At 46.1% G+C, this 18019-nt stretch overlaps 2 protein-coding genes across 5 annotated transcripts in view; one reads left to right on the forward strand and one right to left on the reverse strand.

Annotated features, from left to right (window-relative positions):
* Window positions 1–2896: 2896 nt before the first annotated feature.
* fibcd1a (fibrinogen C domain containing 1a) lies at window positions 2897–17750 on the reverse strand. 4 transcript variants are annotated; one of them, XM_080892978.1, is made up of 9 exons: window positions 17491–17750; window positions 13928–14006; window positions 10654–10769; window positions 10217–10577; window positions 9438–9570; window positions 6183–6319; window positions 4574–4670; window positions 3370–3549; window positions 2897–3293 (listed from the first exon to the last, which is right to left on the reverse strand). In XM_080892978.1, the coding sequence occupies exons 2-9, from the start codon at window positions 14003–14005 to the stop codon at window positions 3037–3039; spliced, it is 1359 nt and encodes a 452-aa protein (XP_080749104.1). In that variant the 5' UTR covers window position 14006; window positions 17491–17750; the 3' UTR covers window positions 2897–3036. The 4 variants fall into 4 exon arrangements, with proteins under 4 accessions (XP_080749104.1, XP_080749102.1, XP_080749105.1 ...); XM_080892976.1 differs by lacking the exon at window positions 17491–17750 and adding an exon at window positions 16979–17450; XM_080892979.1 differs by lacking the exon at window positions 17491–17750 and adding an exon at window positions 16798–17084.
* LOC308403499 (regulator of G-protein signaling 3-like) overlaps window positions 16458–18019 on the forward strand; it is a 31890-nt gene continuing 30328 nt past the window's right edge. The window contains exon 1 of the mRNA XM_080892971.1: window positions 16458–16648. Within this exon, the coding sequence (XP_080749097.1) occupies window positions 16617–16648 (32 nt within the window). The 5' untranslated portion in view covers window positions 16458–16616. The remainder of the gene's footprint in view (window positions 16649–18019) is intronic.

Here is an 18019-nt window from a genome sequence, read left to right on the forward strand (position 1 = left end):
TTTAAATCAAGAAACTAGACAAGAGCAGTAATGGGTCAAACGGGACAACACTCGGGCACAGGGAGCACAACGAGGACACGGATGGGAAACTCTGTAACAGAGGAAGGAGTTACTGGGCAGGTAAATAAAGTGAATTAGCTTCTCACGTGTGCACCACTTTGTGTTGGTCTTTCATGTGGAATTCCAATAAAATTGATTCATGTTTGTGGCTGTAATGTGACAAAATGTGGGAAAGTTCAAGGGGGCCGAAAACTTTTGCAAGCCACTGTACTTGCAAGTGAAAACCAGTTGATACAGGAGGGGGTAGCCCTGAGAGTGTCCTCGTGAGAGCCGGAGGTCCAGAGGGAGGCGAGGTCCAAGAGAGGCCCGACAGGCAGGGGGCAGGCTAGGGAACGAGGTGAGTACGAAACCTTTGGTGAGCTGACTGTTTGGTATAAGAATAAAGTTACGTTGAAACCAAGCACACCATTGTTGTTCTTGTGACATTACCAATAAGTGTGATGTGTCACATGACCCTCTTCCTATTGGAAAAACAAAAGTTGTATCCAAGATGGCCGACTTCTAAATGGCCACCATGGTCACCGCCCATCTGGAGGAGTTTGCCCCCTCACATATACTAATGTGCCACAAACAGGACTTTAATATCACCAACCATTCCCATTTTATTACGGCGTATCCATATAAATGGCCCACCCTGTACTTCCTCCTTCCTGGATGTTTGACTCTGTTGGCCCCTTGATTGTGGAAATAATCAATACTTCTCTTTATACTGGCTCAGCTCTCAGCTTTTTAAACAAGCTGTTGCTGAGCCAATATTAAAGACACCAAATTTGGACCCATCTGTTCCAGTCACAGCCAATATCAAAATCACCATTTGTGTCAAAGATGTGAGAAAAAACAGTTGCAGAACAACTGAACGACTTTATGGAGAAAAAGTGTTTTGGACATTTTCCAGTCTGGTTTCCACAAACTGCTGTGAAACTGTGTAGTGACATGTTGATGGCAGCAGACTCTGGTACTCCGTACTGGTTATACTGGTTATACTCTGCCTTTGATGCTGTTGATCACAGTATGATGGTAAACAGGTTCAAAGACTTGTTGGGATTACTGGTGCTGTTTAGCTCCCATTCTCTTTTTCCTTATATACTCCCTCTACTCCAAGTTATCAGACAGTAGTATTCCTTATCATCTCCATGCTGATGACATTCAGTTATTCTGTTCTTTCAAAGCTTCTGACTTTTAGAAATGGTCTTCTTTAAATAATTGTGTCAGAAATCAAATAATGGTTAAATGATAACATCGTCCAGTTCAAACAGAAATATTGCTCGCCATCACATGATCTGTTCTTTAGGCTCCTCCGTCACAAATGTGGGCGTCGTATCTGAGAGCTGAGTCTGTGTGAGAGTCACGGTTCAAACATCTGTAACCTGTGCTGGTGTCAGAGGCTGAGGTGATTCTTCATGCTTTGACTTCTTCTGTAACGTCTTTTTACTGGTTTCAACCAGTCAGCGTTGGATCGCCTTCAGACTGCACACGACGCTGCGGCACTAACAGGAGGTCACATGTTACTCCAGATTTGGCTTCTCCTCGTCGGTCGTTGGTAAATTTGAGGTTTCATGTAAAATGTTAGTTTGAGCTTTTCGAGCTCTGCGCGGTGAAGCTCCCCAGCTGATCTCTGACCTGCTGAGGCCTCCTGCTTCTTCCCGAGCACTCGGGTCCTCAGGTCAGAGGTCGCTGTCGGTCCCTCGTACTGGGTTCAAACCCCGCGTGGGTCATCAGGCACGAGGCTGTCGTCTTTATGCCGTGCACACTCCACTGACTCGTTTACAAAGCAGCTGAACAAATACAAACAAGCTTTTAATGAATTTCCTCATGTTTTATGTTATTTAGTTACATTTGTGGTTATGACAGTGCTGGCTACATACATTTGACTTACTTTGACCTCCTAGATCAAACGAGAATATCCTCCCTGCTGCCGCTTTCTCCTGAAAACTGGATGAACCCACATCCAGTTTCTTTTCACAGTGCACTTTTTGAGGATGAATTTTCTGCAAAAGCCCAACGTTCGGCCGTGTCAGGTAACGTGGCGTCTGAGAGCGTGGCAGGAAGCGTGGCAGGAAGATGCTGACCCACTTAAGTCGCTCTGACAAATCACCACGCAGGTGAATGCGCATTGTTAGTAACTCCAGGCTCCCGTTGCCTAGGTAACAGTGTGACACAGTAGTGGAACTGTTCCTTTGCCCCCACTCGTGACTTCACCTGAGGATTCACCTGCTGCTGGTCACTTCCTGCAAGGATGGCTCCTAAAGACTGACCCTGATGTCACAGTGATTTTAGCCACCGACTATGGCCGAGCCCGACCGACCGGTAACCTGAAAGCTTCACCTTCACGTTGCTCTGCAACACTTGCATCAATGCATGCTGCGCACTATCACTGCCACAGACAACAACCGCTCCTTGACACAGGAAGTACCTCCACCCAGCGCTAACCGATCGTGGCTCAAGAGCTGGGAGTTCGCCTTGTAATCGGAAGGTTGCCGGTTCGAGCCCCGGCTTGGACAGTCTCGGTCGTTGTGTCCTTGGGCAAGACACTTCACCTGTTGCCTACTGGTGGTGGTCAGAGGGCCCGGTGGCGCCAGTGTCCGGCAGCCTCGCCTCTGTCAGTGCGCCCCAGGGTGGCTGTGGCTACAACGTAGCTGCCATCACCAGTGTGTGAATGTGTGTGTGAATGGGTGAATGACTGGATATGTAAAGCACTTTGGGGTCCTTAGGGACTAGAAAAGCGCTATATAAATACAGACCATTTACCATTTAACCCACCCACTTCCATCAGAGGAGCGTGACCTCTAACACCGCGTCGTAAAGATCGATCAGAGTGATTATGGATCGTCTTGTCAAATGAGTTTATTGATGAAACAAAAAAAGGTAAGTAACACATCAACGCTCTGTCTACCATCATTTACAATTGTACTTATGGAGGTCATACAGACTCTAACCATCTACAGTCACAACCAATCATGAGCTCTCGGCCCAGGTTCAGGACTCCGGTCGGGGTCGGATCTTCATCTCCGTGAAGCGAAGCGAGTACTGCCAACCAGTCCAGCTGGACCACTCCACACCGTCAGCGTAGGAGGCGTGGCCTCCTCTCAGGTACTGCCCATTCAAGTTGGAGGTGTGGCAGTTCCGGTACCACCACGCCCCCTGGTAGTACGCCGCACAGTTGTTCTCTGATTGGTCCTGGTCGCGGTCTTTGGTGGTGAACCGCATCCCCGAGTGCTTGAGGAGGGAGTCACCTGCAGAGAAATACCCGGCTGTGTACTGTGCAGTACTGTGTGGTAATCTGTGGTACTGTGTGTTACCGCGTGGTACCTGCAGTCCCGGAGTACCCGTCCACAGTCAGTGGGTATCCGTCCTCCTCGGGGTTCACGGAGTCTCGACCAACGGAGAATTCAGAGTACTGAGCGAACGCTGTGGCGTTATCGAAGTCTGCCATGTCGATACGCAGCTCGGAACCACCTGACCTGGTGAGCGAGTAGATCCTCTGCAGACCTGAGAGAGACAGCCAGGTGTCACTGTGCTGCTTTCTAAACTGTGTGCTGGACACTGTCTTTGTGAGGACCAGTCTCACCGCTTTACCACGGGACCCATCAACATTTTACCTGAAGTTCTACTCGGTTACATGACAAAACACAAAAACACCTTTGAACACGTTACTCTCACCTGAAATTAGAAAAATAAAGAATAATAACAAAACTTTCCCACCTGACTGTGGGAACAACCAAGGTTAAAGATTTACTGTGAAAAGTAGAAGATTAAAGGTGTCATTTCATGAAGCTGCTGCTGATGTTGCCCAGCTGCGATCAGTTTTATTAGAAACCAGCCCAACCGTCATCACTCAAACTGATGACAGCAGGTCCTGAAGTTTTGCACAGCTCCTATCACGACGTTTGTTTTTGCCCCGGGCTGGTCAGACGTGGTTGGGTTAAACCCTTCTTTAATTATTTGAATGTGAAATGACCCGACAAACAACTCAGGAAATATACATAAATACAAAGAATAAAGAGTTAAACATAAAGAACACCATGCTTGGCTGAAGCTTTAATACATCCAGTTTGAGGTACTTTATTGAAGTACCGCTAAGTTTTGTATCGAGTATTTCTGTGGTTAGTGTTTTTTATTTAAATATGTTTCTTTCTCTCCTAAATCATCCATTTAAAAACTTTAGTTCTCGTTTTCTTGATTTAAAACATTAATCCAGCTTTCTGAAGTTCTTCTTGGACATTGGTTACTTTTTTATTCAGTTCCACTCCAGTCCTTGTACCTGACCATATTTACAGGAATGTTTTCTTTGTTAAGCATCTAAAAAGTATTTTAGGATGATTCTCAAAGCTGTGAGCTGACAGCTTGAAATATCTCAGCATGGTGTGCAACGTGTGCTCAAAAAAACCTGAGGAAACTGGATAACAGTGTCCCGTTGTTTCAGCTAAGAAGGATAAAGTTCAGGTTCCTGTGTGTGCACTCAGTGAGTAATGGCCCCCACAAACACAGGAAAACCAACGTGTGTGTATCAGACCAAGCCAGTGCTCTCCAGTCGTTGTCCCAAATCCGTCCCTGTAAGCCTCCCATCCTCTGAAGAAGTTCACCGAGCCGTCCTCCCTCCTCTGAATCACCTGTACGCACACACACACAGGTGTGAAGCCTCTGACAGGTACATTATCAGTCTTAATTAAAGAAACAGTCGTGCTGATAAAATTAATCGGTGTGATTGATGAAGTGTGATCAATGTTCCCTCTAATTTTTCACGTGTCTGAGCGAACACACAAACTCCCTGAGCGTCCCTTGGACCACTGTGAGCAACAGCAGACGTGTGCAGTGTGGTCACGCCAGCATCCAAGTCACATGGTTTATTAAAGTAATCAAATTACAGCATTTATGTTAGACTACTTTAAATTAACTGCTTCAGCCCACTTACAATGAAAACTTAAAACAATCTTGTTCATGACCTGTAGCATGTTAACACTACTGGAAGGAAAAATAACTTGAACTCCAAGTTTGAAAACAAAACTTTATTTATTTTTTCATAAAGCTCTGACTTGTATTCTGAGTCTGTGGTCTGTTAGAGAGTCTGTAACTCTGTCTGCAACATACAGTAAACAATGACCAATGCTGGGCAGTTAATTATATAGTTACTTCTTCAAAAAAGTAACTGAGTTATGCAAACAACAAAGTGTTTTGCAGCTGTTTACCTAAAAATGCAACCAAGGTGTTTTTAAATAAACCTTTCAAACTATTTACAGAACAATCAGCTGTTCTGCATCAAATCTGATGCCACACAAATTATTTGTGCCGCTCCGCCGTCACTCCTAAAACTTCCCCCCGTTTCTTAACAACTAGATGCCACGTTGCCATATCATTTTTTGATTGGTCGACATGGTACTTTTTTTGGACGAATAGGAAAGGGAGAGGGGGTGGAGTTTGTTTTTGCTCACAGGCTTTCGAGCGTTTTCCTTATAAAACGCCGTTTTTACCGTTTCTTCCTGCAGTAAATATAAACAACGACAGTATTCAGGAAGAAAACAAACATTGCAGATATTTTATCATAACTCTGGTTTTACGTGGCCGATCAACACAGTTTAAAAACTGGTATAAAGTCCACACTTTGTCCGTCAGTTGTTCGTCTGTCCTGCTCACATCTCCAATGGTTGTACACGTTGTCATTAACGTGGCTTCACTCCACATCAGCCGCTTTGCTAGCTAAACACCGGTGTCGCACATAAGGACGCTGTCAGAGCCTGTCAGCCACGTTGATCAGCTGCGTATATACGAATGTGAATCGCATCATTGGCTGGACTGTGGGATAAGGTGGCATCGTTCTGATCCCATACGGGAGCAGCCAGTCACTGACTAACACTGCAGAACAGGATTGTTAAAGTTTTCATTTTAATTTCAATTCAGGTTAGATTTTTCTTTGTGCGCAGAGACGTGCCAGCAGTGCGCAATTGCGCACGCACGCAGCTTAGAGGGAACATTGGGTGTGACAGGATCTCCTGCAGGTCTCCTGTATGCTAAGCTAGTCAAACCGAAGCAGGTGTCTAACAAGCTCAGGCTGACAAACGAATTAGCACCTAGGGTGTGTGTGTGTGTCTGTGTGTGTGTGTGTGTGTGTGTGTGTGTGTGTGTACCGTCCAGCCTCCTCCATCTGTGCTCATGTCGCAGTAAACCATGAAGCCATTGGGGTCGTGGGTTGGAAACACGGAGTAAACGCCATCCTGAGAGACACCAGATTTCAGGATGTCGCTGCAGTCCCTGGGTCTGACAGCTGAGGGACAGGGGAAATGACATCATCAGCAACACAGGTGTGTCTGTGGAGGTCACTCTGTCCACCTGTCAGACACACCTGGACTCAGGTGACAGCTACTTATCTTCTTTATTTGTGTGTCATTCATCTGAAATCAACAGGTCTGCATGCACAGTCAGTGACTCACAGGTCAGTTAGTGTGTTAGATAGCTGTTATTATACAAAGGCTCGTCGATAACATGAAGGCTGTACCACAAACACACAAACTCGAGGAGGCAGTCTGAGCCAAAAACACACAATCCTGGAGTTTTGGACTTTTTTTGCCTTTCCTGTCTGACACTGTACCGTCCAGAACTAGTCCCAATAGATTTGTGTTCCCACACGGACCATTTTGGCTTTTCGTGTACTCGTCCACGTGATTTTCATAGTTTATTCAATCTTTATTATTTATTTTACTTTTTAAGTAATTATGGTGAGAACGGACAGGACCGAGGGACGGGGAGGAGAAAAGCGAAGACAAAAGGCTCATTATAACCGAGGACATCACTCAGTTAAATATGTGCATTTGTGCTATCACTCTGAAGTGACGTTTGAGAATTCAGGTTAAAATGTTTTGTGTTCAAAATGTTGCTGTACTGTGAAACTGAACTATATCCATCCATCCATTCATCCATCTTCATCCGCTTTATCCGAGGCCGGGTCGCGGGGGCAGCAGCCTAAGCAAAGAGGCCCAGACCTCCCTCTCCCCAGCCACCTCCTCCAGCTTATCCGGGGGAACACCAAGGCGTTCCCAGGCCAGCCAAGAGATATAATCTCTCCAGCGTGTCCTGGGTCTGCCCCGGGGCCTCCTCCCGGTGGGACATGCCTGGAACACCTCACCCAGGAGGCGCCCAGGGGGCATCCTTGTCAGATGCCCGAACCACCTCAGCTGGCTCCTTTCGATGTGGAGCAGCAGCTGCTCTACTCTGAGCCCCTCCCGGATGGCCGAACTTCTCACCCTATCTCTAAGGGAGAGGCCAGCCACCCTTCGGAGGAAGCTCATTTCTGTCGCTTGTATCCGCGATCTCGTTTTTTCGGTCACTACCCACAGCTCGTGGCCATAGGTGAGGGTAGGGACGTAGATCGACCGGTAAATTGAGAGCTTCGCTTTTACACTCAGCTCCCTCTTCACCACGACGGACCGGTGCAGCGTCTGCATTACTGCAGCTGCAGCGCCAATCCGTCTGTCGATCTCCGGCTCCCTTCTCCCATCACTCGCGAACAAGACCCCGAGATACTTGAACTCCTCCACTTGGGGCAGGAACTCATCCCCGACCCGGAGTGGGCACTCCACCCTTTTCCGGCTGAGAACCATGGCCTCAGATTTGGAGGTGCTGATCCTCATTCCCGCTGCTTCACACTCGGCTGCGAACCGTTCCAGTGCGAGCTGGAGGCCCTCACCCGATGAAGCCAACAGAACCACATCATCTGCAAAAATCAGAGATGAGATTCTGAGGCCACCAAAGCGAAAGCCCTCCGCCACTTGGCTGCGCCTAGAAATCCTGTCCATAAAAATTATGAACAGAACCGGAGACAAAGGGCAGCCCTGGCGGAGCCCATCACCCACCGGGAACGAGTCCGACTTATTGCCGGCTATGCGAACCAAGCTCTTGTAACGGTTATATAGGGATCGAATGGCCCGTAGCAATGGGCCAGACACCCCATACTCCCGCAGCACCTCCCACAGGACACCCCGAGGGACACGGTCGAATGCCTTCTCCAAGTCCACAAAACACATGTAGACTGGTTGGGCAAACTCCCATGCACCCTCAAGTATCCTGGCGAGGATAAAGAGCTGGTCCAGTGTTCCACGACCAGGACGAAAACCGCATTGTTCCTCCTGTATCCGAGGTTAGACTAACGGACGAACTCTCCTTTCCAGCACCCTGGCATAGACTTTCCCAGGGAGGCTGAGGAGTGTGATCCCCCTGTAGTTGGAACACACCCTCCGGTCCCCCTTCTTAAACAACAACAACAACAACAACAATCTTTATTTATAGAAAGCTACTCAAGGACAGAGCTAGATCATCATTTAACTCAAAATAGATCTGGATGTCGTCGGCATAATAATGAAAAGCAATGTGGTATTTCTCAAAGATAGCACTTAAAGGAAGCATATATAATGAGAACAGGGTAGGGCCTAAAGATGGGGACCACCACCCCGGTCTGCCAGTCCACGGGTACTGCCCCTGATCTCCACGCAACATTGCAGAGGCGTGTCAACCAGGACAGCCCTACAACGTCCAGAGCCTTCAGGAACTCGGGGCGGACCTCATCAACACCAGGGGCTCTGCCACCAAGGAGTTGTTTAACTGCCTCAGTGACCTCGCCCCCGGAAATTGGCGGGTCATTCCCCTCATCCTCAGACTCTGCTTCCTCCTCGGAAGACGTGTCAGTGGGATTAAGGAGGTCCTCGAAGTATTCCTTCCACCGCCTGACAATTTTCTCAGTTGACGTCAGCAGCGCTCCGCCAGCACTATACACAGTGCAGGTAGAGCACCGCTTTCCCCTCCTGAGACGCCTGACGGTTGGCTGAACTATATACCATTCAGAAATGGTTCCTAGTTACACTACAAGCTGTTCATCCTGCCTCCCTTTTACTATTCATGCACTTCTCGTGAGTGCACGGGGATCTGCCACCGTCGGGCCCCTCTGAGGCCGTCCCCAAACCAAGGCCTCCATTCAGGCTCACGCCATCTGCCATGATCTACTAGAAATGCTGTCAAAGTAAAAATGAGGACGTGGTACGAGCTGGTGATTTGGGACTTTTCTGGAATGTTGGACTTTTGCTCAGATTTTCAGTCTGCAGACATTTTTTTATGTATCTGTTCAGATACAGATTCTGATTCACTTTGAAGGTAAAAACATTTATTTGTAATATGAAGCTAAAATTTAACATCATAAATGTTCAAACCAAAACTTTGTAACAAAAATGGGAGACAATCGAGCAGGAAATGTGTAAACAAAAGCAGATTTCAAATGTAATGAGCCAGCTGGGAAAATGATGGAAATTATTCTGAAATGTAGAACATCTACCTGTGATTCACCTGTGTGTGCGCGTGTGTGTGTGTGCGTGTGTGTGTGTGCGCATGTGCGTTACCTCTGAGAGTGCTGTCTTTGCTCAGCTCGCTCTTCAGGCTCCTCAGACTATCTGTCTCCCTCTGCAGGCTGAGCAGAGAATCACTGAAACCTGCCACCAACTTCAACACACCTGAGTGATTGTCAGACATCACCTGTACAGGTACACAAAGAGGGAGGGACTGTTTAGTAATATAAGACCAGTAACAACAACCTAGCTTTGCCTTGCTGCCAAAGGAAAGGAGATGACAGAGGACTTCAGGTTGATCAGAGCTGTACATTTGAATTGTTTCAGAAGTCTCTCACTCAGAACATGCTATATCATGTTTAGCTGGAAGCTAGCGAGCTAACTTCTAACAACATTAAATGTAATAAATCCTGTTTTCATGGATGCCTGGATGTTAAACTTAATTGTTACACCTGGTAAAACAGCAACGCTGATCATTTTATTAAAGATGAAAGAATTTAGACAGTTTTTAACTCAGTGATGCTGCAGTGTTCGTTTGACTTTGGGACCTGAAGCAGAGTTTGGACCTGGAAACAGCTAATGACGTCAGACTTAAAGACTGGATTATGTATTCTTTTGTAATCCATATGTATCTATATCACCATGACAGATGCCTCATTTGTGTACAAACTCGATATTTTGATATTGTATCAGTTTCGTGTCTTATTTAATGTTGCCTAGGGGATGTCGGTCTTCTCTTTCATTTAACTTAAATAAAATTGCATTTCACTCTCTTCCAGCAGTGCATTCCTATTTCATTCATTCAATTACATTTTAATTACTTTGATTCATACCTTGACGATGCGGCTCTGTTCACTCTGCAGTCTGTCCAATCGTTGGTCCAGAACACCTTGGCCTCTTTTCAGCGAATCAGCTTCCACTCTCAGGTTGTGGGTGTGGCCTAATAACACCTTTAGCTCCTCCTCCAGCTTCTGGACAAATCCGTGGTCCTGCCAATCATCTGCATTGTAATTGGTCAGCGCCCGTAGCAGCGAGCTCTGCAGCACCTCCCATCGGAGGAAGTGCTCACTAAAGTCCGGACAGTTTGGGTCCAGGAAGATGCTGATTGGCTCTCCGTCTGCAACACGTGACACTGTCACCAGGGGCCCAGACTCTTTGGGATTGGTTGAAACTACAGATGAGGACACTTCCCCCCTGTAACCATGACAATCCCAGATTTATATTTAGACAGGCAGAAGGAAGGAAAGAGAGACATGTACAGGTGTGTTACCTGCTGATGAAGGGTAGAGGATAGTGGTTCAGGTACAAGATGGCAACTGTTGCTGCAACAATGACTGCGATGATGACCAACGTGCCACCAGACCATAACAGGAAGCTGCACACCTTCTACGAACACACACAGACAAACGCTAAGTTACAGATAGCTGTTGATAGATAGCTTGTAACATTACCTGATAACGTAATTTGGATCAGCACTGAGAGTTTACCAACCTCTAAGGAGGGTCCATATTAGCAGACAAACTAGCACAAGCAACATTAGCCAGAAGACGACAGCTCAGGGTCATGTGATGCTAAAAACCGAACCATCTCACCGGGAACTGAATCTCCTGTTGCTGGATTGTGATTGGATCTTACTAATTAGCAGGTATCTGTGTGTTTGTGTGATGAAGTCTGACAACCAGGCTAGTTAGCATTAGCTGGTAGGCAGAGGTGGGTAGTAACTAATTACATTTACATGAGTAACATTTAAGAAAAAAGTACTTTTTGGAGTAGTTTTACTAGACTGTTGTCACGGCTGCCAAGGCGAGCCGTGTGGTGTTGGAGGGAGAAAGGACCCAAAATGCAAGCAGTGGATGATAATGCTCGTGATGTTTATTTACAAAGTGGAGTGGTGGCAAAACAGGCAATGAGGGAGGACAATAACTAAAGAAACCCAACCTGAGAAGATACCAAAAGGGATGCAAGGCAGAGAGCCGCAGACAAGGAACAGGACACCGTGGAACACAGAGTAACGCAGGAGAACACACAGGGCTTAAATACACACACCAGTAATCAGGGGATGAGAGACAGGAGGGCAACACAGCAGGGAGAAATCAGAGCTGACGGGACAGGGGGAAACGTAAACTGAACACACTCACATCAGACAGAGACCTTCACAATAAAACAGGAAACTCACAGACACAGAACCAGACAAGACACAGAACTAAACAGACAGATTCACAAGCAGACAGTGTGACACCATGGACAGACGGAGGGAACACAGAGAAGTGGGAGCAGGCAGGCAAAGAACAGAAACCTAACAAATGGCAAATCACCACAGCATACATACTCGGAATGAACAAAAGCATAAGGAAACACAAAACACTGAGTCGGCAGGCTCAGGACCATGACAACTGTACTTTTTACTTTTACTTGAGTAATATTATTATGAAGTATCACTACTCTTATTCTGGCTACTCAGTGTGAGTAACATCAGTGGATGAGTAATGAACACGTTTTAACCAAAAATGCAGGCGACAGACACAAACCTGCAGGTTATAAGTCAGACTTGTTGTGTTAATGTTACTTTCTGCTGTGACATTTGCAGAAGTAATATATAAATACTGGGGTAGATAATGTCTACCTGCCCTAATATTTCTTTTTTCTGCTTAGCTTTATTATTGTTTTGTTGCTTTTCAGTCTTTAAAATGTGTCTGTCTGATTATCTCATTGTTAAACATTAAATCAGATGTTATGATCAGTTACTGAGTACTCAAGTAGCCTTTTTTACTAAATACTTTTTCACTCTTACTCGAGTAATTTCTTGGATGGCTACTTTTTACTTTTACTTGAGTAAAACCATGTTGTGGTAGCGCTACAGTTACTTGAGTACAATGTTTTGGCTACTCTGCCCGCCTCTGCTGGTAGTTTATTACTCTCTCATCCAAATGTGGTCACTTCCTGAAATCAAAACCAACATGGCGGCGGCAGTCATGACGCTCCGTGTTAGGGCAGTGCATTTTGTGTGCAGCTTCCTGTCAGAGCGTGTGTGAGGGTTAGAAGTAGAGATGGACCGATCCGATATTATGCATCGGTATCGGTCCGATACTGACCTAAATTACTGGATCGGATATCCGAGAGAAATAAAAAATGTAATCCGATCCATTAAATATCAAAAAAGCACCTCACAAAACTTGCGACACGGCGTAACTCGGCTCATAACCGTAGCACGTCGGAGCAGTATGCATCATGTGATAGAGCGGCTGTGTGTGTTTGTAGCCTCGCTACCAAATCAGCATTTCATCTCCGAGGAAGTTATCCCCGAGAGAAGTAAAGCAAGTGTGTAAGTTCATCTCTGAATGTTTGTAAAGCATTCCAGCGTTGAGCTTAACAAACGATATATGGAGCGACTGCCTCTCTCTCCTGCTGCTACTTCAATCACGAAACTGATCAATGATCAGCTGATCGTCTCTCTTGTTTGTTTTTGGCCCACTTTGCACCAGAAAGAGGAAACCAGCAGCTGAACAACAGCAGCACGTTTAAGCTTGATAAGCTGTTGTTAGAATTTATTTAATATTACTTTCTACACCAGGATCTTTTTCTACAGCTGACGGCTGGTAACTGTGCAGGGGCGGATCTAGCAAAGTTTAGCCAGGGGGGCCGATAGGACATGAACAGGGAAAAGGGGGCACAAAGACATACTTTTCTTTCTTATTCTCATTTAAAATGTCGAGCTTTTAATAAATAATTATCTGAATCTTATACCCAAAGTTTTAATCTGATATAAAATGTATAGAAGTCCATTACTGTATATAGTAACTATTAAGTCTAATATACCCTAGTAAGCTATAGTACTTTTTCTTTGGGAAGATACCATCTGTGCAGTCTGCAGTTCTGTAGAAGAAAGATGTTGAATCTATTTAATTATTCTTGAAAAATAATTTATTTCTGTGCATTTTTTTTCCACACTGCATCAAATTAAAGTTGATTACGTCGATTAAGCATCATGAGGTGGAGGGTGGGGGGTGGTTCCCTTTTTTTTTTTTTTTTGCTGGGAGTTTGCAACCCTATTAGTCAGGTTGCTTACTCTTTAAAATACCAGAATAGGGAGGATGGAGCAGGTTTAAGTTTATTAGATTGACCAGTGTTGCTGATCTATGACATATTTTGTTGTATTTTTTGCATACAGTATAACAGAATAGCTTTAGTGTTGTTGTTTATTTAAACTTTAGTATGAACTTATACAAAATGCAGCAAGATATTCAAAAAACTGTTTTATTGATTAAAAAACACTATATCGGATTCATATCGGTATCGGCAGATATCCAAATTTATGATATCGGTATTGGACATAAAAAAGTGGTATCGTGCCATCTCTAGTTAGAAGTGGCGTGAAGATCCTGTATGCTCCTGCAGGGTGTAATCTGCAGTAAAGCCGACATATGCTGAAGATTACTCCTGCGCTGATCTGACAGTTTAACTCCAGATTAACACGACTTAACTCTGCGCGGCTCTCTGCTGTCTGAGCCAACGCAGCTAGGTGCTAACGGCTAACGTGGAGATACCTTGTGCTTGTTTGGCCGCTTGCTGTCGAGCTCTGAGCTGCTGTTGTTCATGATGGTCCACCGATCATTCAGCATCATCCTAGAACACAAACACAGTCTGAGGTTATTCCTCCGCTTACCTCCTCAGTGACCCCTTCCTGACCCCTGATCCCTGACCCCTGTCCAGCTCCTTTTCGGCGTCCCCAGAACTTCATCAGTGACTTCACTGAACTCTAAACCTCAAACCTTTCCTGAGACACCTGCCCATTACCGGATATAACCTCAGCAGTGACAGACCCCTAACACTTGACCTCTGTAGTGACGTGTCAGACCTCCTGACCCTTTTAGGGTGTTTACGATGGCACCATAACGGGTTCATTAGCAGCAGATGCTCCTCAGTGACGTCCTGAACCTGTGCTAGGAAACCAGCTGCTCACTTGGCGGGTTGTCCTTGTTTTCCACTGACGTGTTGCCAGTGCCCAACCTCAAACCTGTGCAGGTGCTTCCACTAAAGAAAGCCTGCTGGTGTTGGTGTGTTGACACAGCACCACACATTTTGACAGATTTTACTGTCAGTGAGGAGCTAATAGAGGAAACAGATTCGTTCCAAACACTGAGCTGGTCTTTAAAGGCACCACGTTAGAGAACAAAGTTCAGAGGTCATCTTTGCTTTAATCCAGCAGATCAACACCAACTTTGAACATGTCACTGTGACAGCACAGCCTCACGACTGAGCTCTGAAGCCTGAAAGTCAAAAACAGGTGATGCTATTTGTTCAAACAGAAAACAGGACAATAAAATCCAATTAACATCATTCATCCCCAAAGTTGGTAAAATCATGTGTTCTTACAGCAAAACATGAAACAACCAGAACACAAAGAAACATAACAGCTAACACACAAACAGAAGCTCAAACGTTTCATAAATATAAATGCTCTAATGTGAATCCACAGTCTGAGTGTTTAACCCATGACCTGCTGACCATGTGATCGCACGCTGACATCAGTAATCAATAACTCACCTGTCGGCCGCCAACATTCAAAAATTCTAAATTCAAATCACTGTAAACTTTATTGCCTCTCTGCTCGACGACGCCTGGCACGTTCTGTCATCCTCAGAGAGAGAGAGAGAGACCATCTGCCAGTGGGCGAGCAAGAGGGCGGGCGAGGGCAAGAGAGAGAGACCATCTGCTGCCGGGAGGAGCGAGAGACCCTGGCTCAGAGAGAGAGAGCGCTGATCTGATCGGCTTTACCGGCTGGAGGCGGTCACAGTGCCACCTCAGGACTGAAGTGTGATTGCAGCTCACGCTCTGAGCACGCTCAGTCTGAACCAACACATGACACACAGCTCCCTTATTTCCATTCTTACTGTTGGACTCTGAGAGCAGCTTAGCATGAGTCACAGTTCAAAATAATGCTTCTTTCTGTGACACCGAGCCCTGCTGCAGATGTAATATGTGAACCAGACGACATGAACTCTGACTGATGCTAGTTCACAGGTAAGCACGGCCTCGGTCTTACTGGGACGTAGTGCCGGACAGTCACTCCGGGTTAAACAGACACAGAGTCGAGCGCTTATCCAGTCGTCCCACTGAACGTGATCAGCACAGGACAGAGACTGAATGATGCTAAAGGAAGAACGTACACAGAGAAGGTGAGCCAGGCAGAGCCATGCTCGTTCTAACAGAGGACAATGATGCCAGCCAGAGCCTGAAGACAGTCAGCTGAGGGGCGGAGCTTCTGTGCCTGAGACGACCATATAAGGGCTGAGACTGGCAGAACATGTCTTAAGGTGGCTTCTTTGGTTAAATGTGCGAACACGTTAGCGTGTCTGCCCACTGTACCAAACTGAATGTTGCATCAGGGGACCCGCTCTCTGTGACATCATCCAGACCCTACACTGTGACAGCTGGGACAAACTGAGTGTCCAAAGGCGCCGTGTGTGGCTGAGATGTGGGGTGATCCTCTGGTGGACACCGAGCTCCTCGTTATGTTTGAAATGAACCGCAGACGCGTTTGTTTCCTCCTCCTGCAGCCATCTGTGTGCTGACCTCTGACCTCCACATTCTTCTTAGAAAGTTCAGCACTGGGAACTCATTGAACCCATTGGCGTGTCCACAGATTTCAGGTCATGTGGTTAGTTTCCTCCCTCTGACATACTTGTGGTTACCGTGTTAATCACATGCTGCGCTCTGATTGGAGGAGCTGCTTCCACATGTTGACCCCCCCATTAATGACTAACGTGTGTGTGTGTGCAGCAGGCAGTAATGTGACATTGAATGTGAATTTCATCTCAACCACACAGGAAATCAGGCAGGGCCCTCCAAAGTAAAACTCTGTGCCTGTGACTCAGGCTCTGAAGCCACTGCTGCACATTATAAACTCACTGAGCTGCTCTGATTGGACAGACTCGTGCTCTTCTACATGTTTGAAAAGGAGGAGACAGATGTTTCCAGTACAGCAGGTTGAGCAGGAGCTTTCATTCTGAAAGAGCAGACAGGAAGCAGGTGGGTATGCTTGCTGGAAGCTGACAAGGTTAAAATTCTAAGCTGTTTGAATTTCTTTCCTTCAGAGAAGCTGAAGAAACAAACAGAGACAAAGAGGAGAGACGTTGGACTGCTGCTGCTCTGGGGTCAGTCGTTAGGGTTAGTTAGCTGGTTACACAGTTGGATAGTCAGGTTGGTTAGCTGTGGAGTTTGTATGTTGGACAGATGGACTCGGCTTCTCTCTGCAGCAGAAAAAGGTGAGACTGAACCTCAACATTAGGAATATTGTAACTTGAAAGGGCTCCAGGAAAAAAAACGTCAAAAGAAATGAAAAATCTAAAGTTTGAAAAAGAAAGAAAAAAATTCAGATTTGGTGAGCAAAGAATCCAAACTGCTCTGAAGTTACCTCGATGAGAAGAAAGTTGGTCGTACAGAAAATGCAGGCTGAACCCTGGAGTTACTTTCTCAGTCCACCTTATATGAAATGTATCTTTCCAATCAGTTTCCTGCAGGAGTACGATATCCTGCCGATGGTTTATGTCTGACCCATCCGCCATTTAGCAATTAAGCACTTAGTTTGCCCAGACCTGTAGTGTAACGGTGCCGGGTTCCCATCTGTTGTCCTCTGTGCATAAAACGTGTTTAACAAAGAAACAGAAATGCAGACTCTGAGAAACATCCCCCCCAGCACAGGGCACATGCTAACCTCTGTGAACATCTGACCTGAATTAATGACGATGGCGTGCAGCTCTACACGCATCCTGTCGGCTCACGAACCAGTGGAAGGAACATGACCAACCCTAGTAAAGCTCAAGAACCTAATACAGCCATGTACATGTACACACACACAGCTCATTCTTATACAAACCTCCATATATGCCTGGATACTCATTATGGGCTGTGAATGTTAACAAGATCCATTTAAAAACACGGCTTGCTTGCGGCTATACCGACCTGAGATATTAAATTCACCTACATCTGATGAGCTTTTTGTTGCCATGATGCCAGGTCTCTCTTGGAAATGAGATTTTTAATCTCAATGCGATTTTTTTACCTGGATAAATAAAGGATTAATAAAAAAAATGAGCTGTCATCTGACCGTGAAGAAGCTGACCCCCCGGTGTCTCTCCTCTTTCATTCTGCTGGCCGCCCTGAGCTCCGTCTGTTTGAAAACTTTGTGATAACGGTCCAAAGCTGAGTAGACGGATCAGCCGGGCCGATCCTGTGAGCTGCTCGATGACACGGGTCGAGGTAAACTGGTCACTTCAGAAGCCCAACCCTAACCTAGGAAATGGCAGAACTTGTGACACCGAAACACACGCACACCCGAGCTGTTACCCAGCTTCATGCGTCTGAGGCAGCGGCTGTTTCTCCACCTGCTTCGTTCCACTCAGTCTGCACAAACAGCTCTCAAATCATGTCAATCGGTAACTTTTCTACTGCTTTTATTTTGAGTGCCGTTAATCATTATAACTGGTTGCAGTGCCCAGAGCTTTCCCCAGCACAGGTTTCGACGTCCCCACGCAGATAGTTGGAGCTGGGTGGGCTCTGGTTCATGCCAGATAGCAAAGGAGACCTTCATTCTCATTGGCTTCTTCACCTCTCAGTGTCTGGAGTTTCTTCTGGTG

The sequence above is a fragment of the Rhamphochromis sp. 'chilingali' genome (genome assembly GCF_963969265.1).
Source record: "Rhamphochromis sp. 'chilingali' genome assembly, chromosome: 10".
NCBI lineage: Eukaryota > Metazoa > Chordata > Actinopteri > Cichliformes > Cichlidae > Rhamphochromis > Rhamphochromis sp. 'chilingali'.

Excerpts from the sequence above, each read along its gene's own strand:
- fibcd1a (XM_080892976.1), bottom strand. The coding sequence starts at position 17,151 with ATGCGTGTAGAGCTGCACGCCATCGTCATTAATTCAGGTCAGATGTTC. Across the intron at positions 10,578-10,653 it reads CCTCTACCCTTCATCAGCAG|GGGGGAAGTGTCCTCATCTG; the intron begins GTAACACACCTG and ends TCATGGTTACAG. Across the intron at positions 3,550-4,573 it reads GACTGGAGAGCACTGGCTTG|GTCTGCAGAGGATCTACTCG; the intron begins GTCTGATACACA and ends TGTCTCTCTCAG.